At 42.1% G+C, this 12,668-nt stretch overlaps 1 protein-coding gene across 1 annotated transcript in view; it reads left to right on the top strand.

The window, feature by feature from the left end:
- The window catches only part of ITGA8 (integrin subunit alpha 8), a 236,120-nt gene that overhangs the window by 52,057 nt on the left and 171,395 nt on the right, over nt 1–12,668 (top strand). Inside the window, exons 4-5 of the mRNA XM_077490849.1 lie at nt 6,665–6,788; nt 11,871–11,932. Coding sequence (XP_077346975.1) covers nt 6,665–6,788; nt 11,871–11,932 — 186 coding nt within the window. The remainder of the gene's footprint in view (nt 1–6,664; nt 6,789–11,870; nt 11,933–12,668) is intronic.

The raw sequence follows: 12,668 nt of genomic DNA on the forward strand, positions 1-12,668 counted from the left end.
GGGCAAATATTATCTAGCAGGGGTTTTAGCCCTTCCATACTCTGTCCAAAACTAGTTGTAGTTTATCTCCAGTCAAACTAATTATTCATTCATTTTAGACAAGATCTTCCTCTATTTCTTGATGACTGGCAAGATTTCTTGACAGTAGTTACTACTTGTTCCATAAGACCAGAAATTGTTAGAAGCAGAAACTACTGCTACCCTGTTTCCCCTAAAATAAGACCTAGTGTGATTGTCGGTGATAGCTGCAATAAAAGCCCTACCCCCCAAATAAGCCCTAGTTAAAGTCCTTGTAGGTCTTCTTTTCATGGTAGGGCTTATTTTTGAGGAAACAGAGTAGGGCTTATTTGGGTGGTAGGGCTTATATTGCAGCCAACACCGACAATCACGCTATGTCTTATTTTAGGGGAAACAGGGTAGTTCCTGCAGTCGTTAAAAAGAATCAAGAGTCTGATTTCATTAGGCCTGGTAGTAGCCGCAACATTTGAGCTAGGACATCTCACCAGTTGAATCCCAGAAAAGATAAAAGAAGCCAGAATGCGATCAATCTTGACAATACCAACACAAAATTTAAATATTAGGTGATAATGCTCTTTAAGCCCTTGTACACACGGTCAGACATTCCGACAACAAAATCCAACGGATTTTTTCCGACGGATCTTGTCCGAAACTGGTGTTGCATACACACTGTCGGACAAAGTGGTCGGAAAATCCGATCGTTCGGAATGTGATGACGTTAGTACGTTACGACGGGACTACGTTCGGGCTAGTAGCCAATAGCTTTGGTCTCGTAATTTGATCTGAGCACTTTGTCCGATCGGAATTCTCTACAAATGATCGGACAAGGTCCGATCAGATCATGTTGTTGGAAAATGTTATTTTATATGTACAAGGGCTAAGGCTCATTTAGCTTTGCTTTAACTTCAACACACATTAACCTCCTCCCGCCACCAGTCAATGAGACTTGGCTGATCACAGATCGGAGTAAGGGGCCGATCCTCGAAAAGTGGACCTTTAAATTAGACTGTTATGAAAACTACAAAGAGAAGCAATGAATAGGGGCTTCGCTGTGTGGTCTTTCCATAGTTTTAGTATATAGGATGCAATGGGATAGCAAACATTCAGCTCGAGGGGACATCCTCAAAATGTGTTAGCGTCTGTGATTTGTCTCTTGCCAAAATGACCTGGGGCTTGTATTAGCTGTTCTGGTTGCAGTTTCTCCAATGCAAAAAATGTATTAATGCACATTTTTTCTTTTTGCAAAAAGGATGTATTTATGGTTTTGTTTTAAAAAAAGTGGAATATGCTTTAAACAACATGACCTAGTAAGGATATTTTAAGAAAGTTGATTGCTTTGTTAGGTCTAATCAAACACAGGACTGATCAATAGCATGCATTGGTGTAATACCTGTCCATTTTGGTCATCAGAATGCAATAGATTCAGTATGCAGTTGGGTTCTTTTGGGTTGTTGTGACTTGTATTTGAGTTATGGAAGGAATAGAGCAGTATACCTGTACACTGGAGATTGGCAGTTGGTAGGCTCTGTCATCGGTCCTGGATGTTGACGTCATCGCTGTAAACTCTGATTGTAGGAGAGGTGCCATCTCTGCAGGAGTTTCCTCTTGTGATTTTTTCCGACGGATCTTGTCCGAAACTGGTGTTGCATACACACTGTCGGACAAAGTGGTCGGAAAATCCGATCGTTCGGAATGTGATGACGTTAGTACGTTACGACGGGACTACGTTCGGGCTAGTAGCCAATAGCTTTGGTCTCGTAATTTGATCTGAGCACTTTGTCCGATCGGAATTCTCTACAAATGATCGGACAAGGTCCGATCAGATCATGTTGTTGGAAAATGTTATTTTATATGTACAAGGGCTAAGGCTCATTTAGCTTTGCTTTAACTTCAACACACATTAACCTCCTCCCGCCACCAGTCAATGAGACTTGGCTGATCACAGATCGGAGTAAGGGGCCGATCCTCGAAAAGTGGACCTTTAAATTAGACTGTTATGAAAACTACAAAGAGAAGCAATGAATAGGGGCTTCGCTGTGTGGTCTTTCCATAGTTTTAGTATATAGGATGCAATGGGATAGCAAACATTCAGCTCGAGGGGACATCCTCAAAATGTGTTAGCGTCTGTGATTTGTCTCTTGCCAAAATGACCTGGGGCTTGTATTAGCTGTTCTGGTTGCAGTTTCTCCAATGCAAAAAATTTATTAATGCACATTTTTTCTTTTTGCAAAAAGGATGTATTTATGGTTTTGTTTTAAAAAAAGTGGAATATGCTTTAAACAACATGACCTAGTAAGGATATTTTAAGAAAGTTGATTGCTTTGTTAGGTCTAATCAAACACAGGACTGATCAATAGCATGCATTGGTGTAATACCTGTCCATTTTGGTCATCAGAATGCAATAGATTCAGTATGCAGTTGGGTTCTTTTGGGTTGTTGTGACTTGTATTTGAGTTATGGAAGGAATAGAGCAGTATACCTGTACACTGGAGATTGGCAGTTGGTAGGCTCTGTCATCGGTCCTGGATGTTGACGTCATCGCTGTAAACTCTGATTGTAGGAGAGGTGCCATCTCTGCAGGAGTTTCCTCTTGTGATATTTTGGTGATTTTTGTGTTGCTAGAAAACAGAACTGTTTACCATCTCAAGCTCAGCAGAGCAGGGTGAATGGAATCTGACAGCTATGGCAAATAGTTTTAGTTTTGGATATTTTCAAACTGTTATGTTTTTAAATACATTTTTTTATTTTGTGGTATAAACCTCACTGGTGGAAATAATCTGACAGCGATTCATTGTTGTATGACAAGAAAAGACAGCTAGGTAATTTTTGTCTTTACAAGTCAAAACAACTGTATAGGTTATGATGGGAGTCCCAGAACCAAATAAAGAACCATCTATGAAAATAGTATACTGGATTGACACTTATAGTGTATATAGTGCGTACCCCCCACTAGAGCTGCTGGGGATGATAGGTCTTCTGTTCTGCTCTCCTAACTGCTTGGTCCCGACTGACACACTCGGCCATATACTAAAGCTGTTTATACCTGTGGACTTCAGGGTTATTACCCAGATAGCAAGCAATTGTGCTGTAAGTATAAATAATGACGTGCTAAGCTATTGCTAGACTTGTCAGGCTTCACAATTGCAGCAAGTCGGCCATGCATGACTCCAGATCAACTTTCCTTGCAAATGTTCTGCAAATCTGCTGCAAGTTCTGGTTCAGTTATATTGTGCAGTAGTCATCCCACCACAGGGGTCACTGTGGCTGCATTTTAATGCTGTAGACTTGCAGAGCTCTTGCTGTAGACTTACCACTGCAACTTTTGGCTTGCTAGAAACTTGCAACACAAATTTGCTACAAATTGGAAAAGTGTCAGCTAGAACTTGTGAATCAAGTGCTCTGCAAGTGTACAACTTGCCATTGAAGAAGTGTGGAAAGTTAACAGTCTTACAATTCAAAACTGCCAAAAATTGTGGCAAGTTATCCTTGCTATCTGGGTAAGCTACCACTCTAATGCCCCGTACACGGGAGCAGATTTTCCGACAACAAAACTGTGTTTTTTTTTCCCAAAAGATGTTGGCTCAAACTTGTCTTGCATACACACGGTCACACAAATGTCAGAAATTCCGAACGTCACAAACGTGGTGACATACAACACGTACGATGGGACTATAAAAAGGAAGTTTAATAGAAAGTGCGGCTCCTTCTGCTTGATTCAAAGCATGTGTGAACTTTGGTGCAACGGACTTGTGTACACATGATCGGACTTTCCGACAACAAGTTTTGTTGAGAACCTACTCTCAAACATTTGTGTGCGGAAATTCCGACAGCAAATGTTCAATGTAGCATACATACGGTCGGACTTTCCGACAACAAGCTCACGTCGAACATTTCCCGTTGGAAATTCCGATTGTGTGTATACGGCATAAGAATGCACACAAATAAGGCCACAAACACCTTAGAGATAACTAAATTAATGTATTAAGGCAGTGCCAACAAACAGAGAGTAAATCAATAAACATGTAAATTATGCATGCGATAGCGAGCCACTCATCCCCCGACTGCAGTGGGGTTGATGAGGGAAATACAGAGAGCTGTTGTTTATGTCTGTGGTATAATCATATACTTTTATGTTTATACATTTTACCTTTGTACAATAAAATCTTTTTGATATTTTTCCCAATTGGTATTGTTAAAGTAATCAATCTAGCATGCTAGGTTTTTTTTTGTGTAGTCTTATCATAGGATGAGGTACTGGACAATTGTTGTCCACCATTAGAGGGCTCTCTATTGAGGCCCCTCCTCCCATTCTTTATTTCTGCTATGTAATTATACAGACTTAAGGATGCTATGAAAGGTGAAATGGTTAATTAACTACTAGCTGACACTTTTGTTGTAGCCAGACCAACAACCAATTCAGAAGAATCAAAAAGGGGTCCCATTGTACACCTTGTGCAAACAACCCTTACAGCAGGTGGTGGGTGTAAGCATTCCTAGTATGAGGGTATCCGTGGAGGTGGTAAAAAGTACCTGGCGCCTAGTAATTAAGGTTGGCCAGCTTTTGATGGGGCCCTTCTTTCGGTGGAGCACTGTCCCTTTAATAGTGTGGTTGGATGGTAGGTTGCTAAGTAGGAGCAGTCTCTATTGGGATTAACAGTGTATGAAAGGCATTTAGGATGTGTAGCTCAGCGCACCACTTTTCGTCAGGTAGCTAGTTGGGTCCCAATGGCTTGGCGATCAATGGCTCACATGCCACTGCTAGGAGAGGGGAGGGGCGATTGGTGGGTTGAATACCATTTTTTAAAGTGGGACTAGTAATAGAGTAAGGGAAGGGTTTTTTCCCACTGCAGGGATTTCACTTCCTGTCCCTTAGTCACAACAGGAAGTGAGAGGAAATCGCTTCAAAAGAAGGAACAACCTTGGTAATCACCAGGGTCACCACTGGCAGCACTTCTATTCCTATTCTGGTGATCACTCAAAATTTGTGATTTTCTTTCACTTTTACTATTGATGATAACGATCTCCAGGACAGTAAGCCTCTGTACACACGGTCAGAGATTTCGACAACCAAATCCGTCGGATTTTGTCCGTCGGATTTTGTTCGTCGGATCTTGTCCGAAACTGTTGCATACACACGGTCGGACTAAGTTGTCGAAAAATCCGATCATTCATAACGTGATGACGTAATTTCGTTACGATGGGACTACGTTCAGGCTATTAGCCAATAGCTTTGATGTAGGAATTTGATCTGAACATGCGTGGCACTTGGTCCGATCAAAATTCTCTACACATGATCGGAGTATGTCCGATCGAACCAGTTTGTCAGAAAATATTTCCAACAAGTTGGAAAATTGGGTCCGACGGATATTCTGACGGAATCAGTCTGATGCATACCACACACAGTCGGATTATCCGACAACACGGTCCGATAGGACACATTCCGACGGATTCTCCGACCGTGTGTACAAGGGCTTAGAGAGGGTGAATCTCCCTAACTGGGACACAGACTGCTAAAACAAAAGTTTTGCCTTCAATTTAAAATGGAATAAAGCTCCATAAATACTCACCTCCACCCTCCAGTGATGGTAAGATCCCTCGCCGGTCATCTTCTTATGGGGCTACATCTTGATGCCGGGCTCTTAGCTTTTTAATTGGCATCTGTCAATTGAGTCTGTCATTCCAGCACAGCCAGAATGTGCCAGGAATGCATGCTGAGCTGCGAATTTTCAGACCAGTTTATATTTAAAGAGGAGCTCCAGCCCCCTTACCAAAAAATTAAAAGTCAGCAGCTACAAATACTGTAGCTGCTGAGTTTTACTATTAGGGCACTTACCTCTCCAGGGATCCTGCGGCGAGGGTCCAACTTTTGGTTGAGTTCGCAGGAAGTGGGAGTGGGTACCTCTCAAAACCAGGTACCCGCTCCCCACCCCCCCCCCACAAGGTGCCAAATGTGGCACCGAGGGGGGGGGGCAGACAAGCGGAGCTTCCCCTTTTTGCTGAAGAGACCTTAGTATATCTCTTCTGCTTGCTCACAATTTTTACATTTTAGATTTAGTTCCACTTTAAGTTTGGGATAGAGAGTTTTCTTGTGTGGATCTGATTGGTGAAATCTCACTAACTTTCTGTCCCCACCACTGTTATCTCGACACGAAGTAAGAGAAAAACCTCTGAGAGAGCTATAGAAGACTAAGGGCATAATTATAGCCAGAGCATGCCATGCGACTGGGACCCACAGGGATAGGCATGTTCTTATATGTGGAATGTACTCCGCTCAGGAACTGGCTCATTAGGAGTTGCCTAGTAATTGTACACAGCATATATTTTGTTATTGAGGACTGGTGGTATGTTTTTAGGGTTTAGGGTGTTTTTAAGTTATTTTGTCTTGTGGATTATATTTGTGGCATGCTTCTTTACTGTTTGTGTTATATATTGTACATATTGATTGTGTTTTGTAATAAAGAATTTTTCCATTATTTTGAGAATAATTTTTGTGCAAACATTTGTTTGGGGTTTCTTTTGGTTGGTTTGATATGTATTTATATGAACCCTGGTCTGCAAACACGTTGGTTCAGGTTTCTGTGTTGTCCTATAGATGGGATAGATTTAGAAGCAGTCTCCAAAATAACATCTGTCTTCCTGTGTCTAGGCCTGTGCACCTTTATACCACTGGCGAAGCGTAAAAGAAACCAGTGAACGGGACCCGGTTGGGACCTGCTACATTGCCATTCAGAATTTCAGCTCATACGCAGAATACTCTCCTTGTCGAAACCGTAAGTCCTAGAAATTAACATCTTACTGTTAAAGTGTATTTAAACCCTAACCATTAACTTCTCTTATTTGTTCCTTTTTGGCTTGTTAACCCTTTCATGACGGAGGGTAAATCCTAACACCTGAACCTAGTTTTGCAACTTTGACATGCGTTAGTAAAACTGTACATATCATCTCAACTACTTGGTGTATCCAGGTAAACTATAATGATCAATCTATTTCGTCTTTTTTTTTTAATATATATATTTTTTACACACACTTACATAAACTTTGTGGTTTACATTTTTCTCCTCTATCAAGGAGAAAAAGATATAAGGTAATGTCATGTCACCTGAGTTCAGGTGACAGATGCATCATGCACCCCGTTGGGGTCCGGAGTGCACCGCAAGGTAGTGGACCATAGGTCTGACTGCTGCGGATGGAGCTCTAAGTGATTCAGGAGAGAAGGTATTCTGGAGCACCAACACGGATCACACTGGGAGCTAGAGCATGAGATTTCCCAGAGCACAGAATATAAGAGCCAGCGGGTGTTCACCAGAGGCCCCTAGTGGTGGGGATGGATTTAGCTGCAGTCTGGCTCCAGGTCGTGACCCCCTAGGGCCTCCTAGCTCACGCTAACGGTACACTACAGGAAGGTTACAGAGGAAGCAGCAGACTGCGACAACAAAGGATAGTCAGGAGGTAGCCAAAAGTTGGGGCAATAAGCAGGTAAGGATAGTCAAGGAACACGCCAAGGTCGGAATATGAAACAGACAAGCACAGTCAAGAACAAGCCAAGATCGGTAATGAGAATCAGAGTTAGAACACACAGCAAGGAGCAGACGGAAGCCAAAGACACAATATTGATCAGCAGGGCTAGCTTGCAGTCCACAGGTTTATATAGTGTTCCCTGATAGGGGCTGGGGTGGAGCCATGCTTTGAGGAGAGAGTAATTAAGCAGCCAGGTGAAGGGCGGCTGGTCTCTTAAGCTGAACACATGGAGAGGTAAGCTGACAGACAGACATTACTGCGGATCCATGACAGGCAAGATACACAGTGACTGATCAGTGTGATAGCCAATCAAAGGTTATCACAGCGATCAGTGACTGGGAACTGGGTCTCCTGGTTCCCGATCATTAATACAGGTCTCAAGGATTTCAGTGAGAGCCCAATATCCATGTTGGGAGCTCGCTGTGCAGTGCACTCCCAGCACAAACACAGGTACAAGTGAAAGGCGACCTCAGCTTGCATGTCTTCGCCAAAACCATGACGTGTTTCACTTCGCCCACCAGAGCTTAGTCATTAGCCCTATGACTAAGCCCTGATGGGTGGGGGGGGGGGGGGTGCATCATGCAGAGACATGCAAGCTGAGGCTGCCTTTCACTCTTGTCTACATGGCTGAACCAGAGAGCGGCGAGCCTTTCTAATGACATAAATTTGCTTTCTGTAGTGGTACTTGGATACGCGGGCACCCTGTCTGGCAGTGGGTTCAGGGAAGTGATTACCTATCGGCTTGAGCGGCGCCACACTCTTTGATTACCAAAATACACTATATGGCCAAAAGTTTCAGACACCTGATCATCACACCACTATGTGGCCATGTCAACACCCCTCAGTCCAGTGAAGGGTACTGCTAGTAATACAGCTTAAAAGACATTTAAAAAGTTCTGCACTTTCAACCTCATGTTAACAGTTTGCTGAAGGCCCTTTTCTATTCCTGCATGACTGTGTGCCAGTTCACAAAGCCAGATCCATAATGGCATGGCTTGACACGTATGGTGTGGAGGAACTCAAGTGTCCTGGCCTCAACACTAATGAACACCCTTTGGGGGAATTGGAAGGCTGAATGTGAGCCATGTCTTCTCCAACATCATTGCTGTACCTGACTTCACAAATGTTCTTTTTGGCTGAATAGACAAAAACTCCCACATACATTCCATCTTGTGGGAAGCTCTCCCAGAAGAGTGAATGTTCTTATAGTTGCAAAGGGGCACGGGTTGAGCAGGAGGGGAAGCAACCCAGGGCGCAACGGTAGAGGGGGGTACCCCCTCACCTCACAAAAGCTCCAAATCAGTGGCTAGTAACCAGAGGTTGCAGTTTCACATCTGCTCTGACAGCTAAAGCTGTCACCCCATGCTCCAACATACCCACTCTCCACCCCATCCACCCACAGCTGACACAAAAACTACCTTTTGGCCACAAGAAAGCAAGTGATTGGCCATGCAGGGGCATTGCGCCCTCTATGCCAACAATGGACAAGGGGGCAAAGAATAGGCACATAGTGGTAACCCTTTCTATGACATGCATTTGGAAGAGGGCTCAGGTCTGCATCCTTGCCCTGGGTGCTGGACGACCCTGTCCCGGTACTTGTGGAAAGGCTTTATTTTAATGGCCATGGTGTTGGAATGGGATGTCCAATAATCTCATATAGGAGTGATGGTCAGGTATAACCAAACTTTGGGCCAAATAGTGTGTGTAATATACGTCAGGCCATGAAGCAGTGCCATGATGTGTAGTTCTGATCCTCGGAACTAGTCTGGGTAAAATCAACACTGCACACTCTCTTTTTGGCTCATAAATCATTCAAAGTCAGGCAGATGCCTCAATGCTCATTTTTTAGCCGCCTGTCCATGTCCACCCTAAGGGAAATGTTATCTGCTTCTAGAACTATAACAGTATCATCTCGGGTCTAAAAATGCATAGAATCCAAAGAATTTGTTTTTATTCCAGAGGGAATTTCCTGTAGGAATTCCAATGCTTATTTACAAAGGATTACTTACTAGAACACAAAGTCACTACTCCAAGGATGCAGCTTGTTTTGGCTTGTTCTCCAATAGATGTTACAGCTTGGCATTCAAATAATAACATTTATTAAAATTGTAACCATCCTCTGCTACATTTTGCTCTATTGAAAAATTATTAGTTAAAAAATGAAATATATTTTGTTTTTAGAATAATCAGTGCATTAGAAGCACGGAAGCATAAGAGGGTAGATCCACTACATACAGAATGAAGGTGTAACACCAGCCAAAACTTTTTTCTCAAGTTTTGGATAGAGAAGAGTTAGAACCAGTGTTAATTTCGTCAACTAAAATATTTTTGTCAACTAAATTAATACTAAAATGCGACTAAAACAAAAACAATTCAGATGACTAAAATGCGACTAAAACAAAAACAATTCAGATGACTAAAATGCGACTAAAACTAAAATGACATTTTAGTTAAAAGACCAAAATACGGCTAAAACTAAAATGGCATTTAAGTCAAAAGACTATAACTAAAACAAAATTGAATTTAGATCACAACGGCTAAATCTTTGTCTGTAGTGCATGTTCAAACCCTAAAGTGGTTTTTGATGTCATAATGTAGAGCAGTCATTCTCAACCAGAGTTCCGTGGAACCCTAGGGTTCCTCCAGAGGTTGCTAGGGGTTCCTTCAGCACTGGGCAATTCTGCCTCTCAGATAAGTTCCCACTCACACCATTGATCTTTTTAGCTATCTGTAAGGAGGTAATTATTCCCAATGACCACAAGTGTAAAGACCATTTTTCCCACTGACCATCACACTAATGTATCATGAGATGTAGCTTTCTAATTTTTAGCAGGGGTTACCTGAGACCGGAGAACTATTTCAAGGGTTCCTCTGTGTTGAAAATGTTGAGAAAGGCTGATGTAGAGTATATAAGATTTCCTATCTTTTGAGCCCAGTCTTGCCACAAAGAGTTAATCCAGCCCTGAGCAATCCTCTTTTATTGTTCAGTTAGATAAATCTTGACAAACAGAGAAAAACTTTGTCAAATCCTCCCCATTGCTGTGAGTGACAGGTGATTTACATATCTCGTGCACTAGCCTAAGACATGCATTATTTTTTAATTCCCTCCCACTCCTTTCTTCTGCTGCTGTGCCAGAATTTGCTGTTCCACACCTCAGCATGATTGGGCATGCTGAAGTCATATGGGAACTTTCCTGTCTTTTCACTGGATGTTAGTGATCAGCAGAAGTTCAGTGTTAGAAATACACAGGAGAAAATGCATATTGACAAGGGGAGTGTAGAGGTGGGAGGGGAGTCTACTGACATCACACCTCCACCCACCGAGCTCCAGACAACAGACCCACCCACAGAATCTGTAGTTTTTCGGGTCTCATAGCAGACAGAGGGGAGACATTTGACAGGTAAAGATACATGTAGGAAGCATGTATATCCATATAGATAACCCCTATGGCAGTAGTTTAGAAAGGATGACATCGGGTTTACATCCACTATAATACCATAAATAATGAACATGTTATTAGATTTTTACTCCAGGAGTATATAATGTTTGGCAGTTCTAAAGAAATAATGCATTAAAATGTAACTAAATTTATCTAAACTAAAATGTACTGGAGATTTTAGTTAACTAAAATACGACAAAAACGAAAACAACTCAAGATGACTAAAATACAACTAAAACTAAAATGGCATTTTAGTCAAAAGACTATAACTAAAACTAAATCGAAATTTGATGTCAATATTAATACTGGTTAGAACCCCTAGAACCAGTTACTGTTGAGGTTCGGCACTACATAGTGTTTGACATCAAAATTAGTTAATTAAAGGGGAAAATTACAAGGCGGCTGCTTGCCGAAATAGGCATGATCCATGTGACCTTTTGATGCATATACTCAAAACTCAAAAAAGACATCACCATCTATAGGACCATACAAGATAATCACAATACATCTTAAAAATATATATATATAATTTTATTGAATTGTTACTATAAATTAAATTTTAATTTAGTATGAATTCAATCAAATTCTATTTTTTACTGTTGATGAGATAATGGGATTTTGGATGATGGGGTGCATAATTGTCCTATAGATGGTGACCTCTTTTTTGGGGAGTCTTTGCCCTATTTTTAGAGTATGTGGCTTAGATATACCTGTTATAGTGACCCCAAAAGGGACACAGATTCAGGAAAAACCTGACAGGGACTCTAACCCAAACACAATAAACTTGACTTTTGACTTGAATTCCAATTGCTGTGCTACAGTTTTTACTGTATGGAGTATGGACAGATATACATTGTTTTGTAGTGGGAGCTCAAACAGTCTCTTTTCTTTTAGGTAATGCTGACCCTGCGGGACAAGGTTACTGCCAAGCAGGATTTAGTCTGGATTTTTACAAGGTAATAATGTCACCAATATGCTTTTTTTTTTAAGCACTCCATTCAGGCCATATACACTGATCAGCCATAACATTATGTCCACCCACCAATACCCCTCAAGCAGTGGTGGCTGATGGTCATTTGTTGGGGGGGAGGGGGCGGCAAACATTAAATACCTCAACCCCCCCCCCCCCTGCTGTCTGCTAGTCCATCTGCACTTACCCCATCAGCAGGCACATTGGGCAGGGGAGCAGGCTGCGGCGGGCATCTGGCAGTGTCTCCTGTGTCCTCTTCTCTTCTGAGATCACGGTGGCTTCCGCCATGCGTCTCCTCCCCTCCTCCTAGGCGTTCAATGGGATCGCCTGACCTTTCAGCCAATCTGAAAACAGGTAACAGACCTGTGCTTCCTGATTAGCAGAGAGGCAATTCAGTGTTAGAAAATATAATAATATAATAATATTCATTTGCTTTTCTAACATACATTGCACTGCGCTCCGAGTCCACCCTATTTTGAAGCCTATTATGCCGCGTACACACGATCGGACATTCCGACAACAAAATCCATGTTTTTTTTCCGCTGGATGTTGGCTCAAAATTGTCTTGCATACACACGGTCACACAAAGTTGCTTGGAAATTCTGAACATCAAGAATGCGGTGACGTACAACACATACGGCAAGCCGAGAAAAATGTGGACAATGACAGGTGGTGCTGGTGGGCAGATCTCAAATTTTGTGTGTTGGAAATACCGATGGAAT

Source organism: Lithobates pipiens, unplaced genomic scaffold, assembly GCF_037356315.1.
Source record: "Lithobates pipiens isolate NorthernLeopardFrog02 unplaced genomic scaffold, aLitPip1_a1.2 Scaffold_19, whole genome shotgun sequence".
Lineage (NCBI taxonomy): Eukaryota > Metazoa > Chordata > Amphibia > Anura > Ranidae > Lithobates > Lithobates pipiens.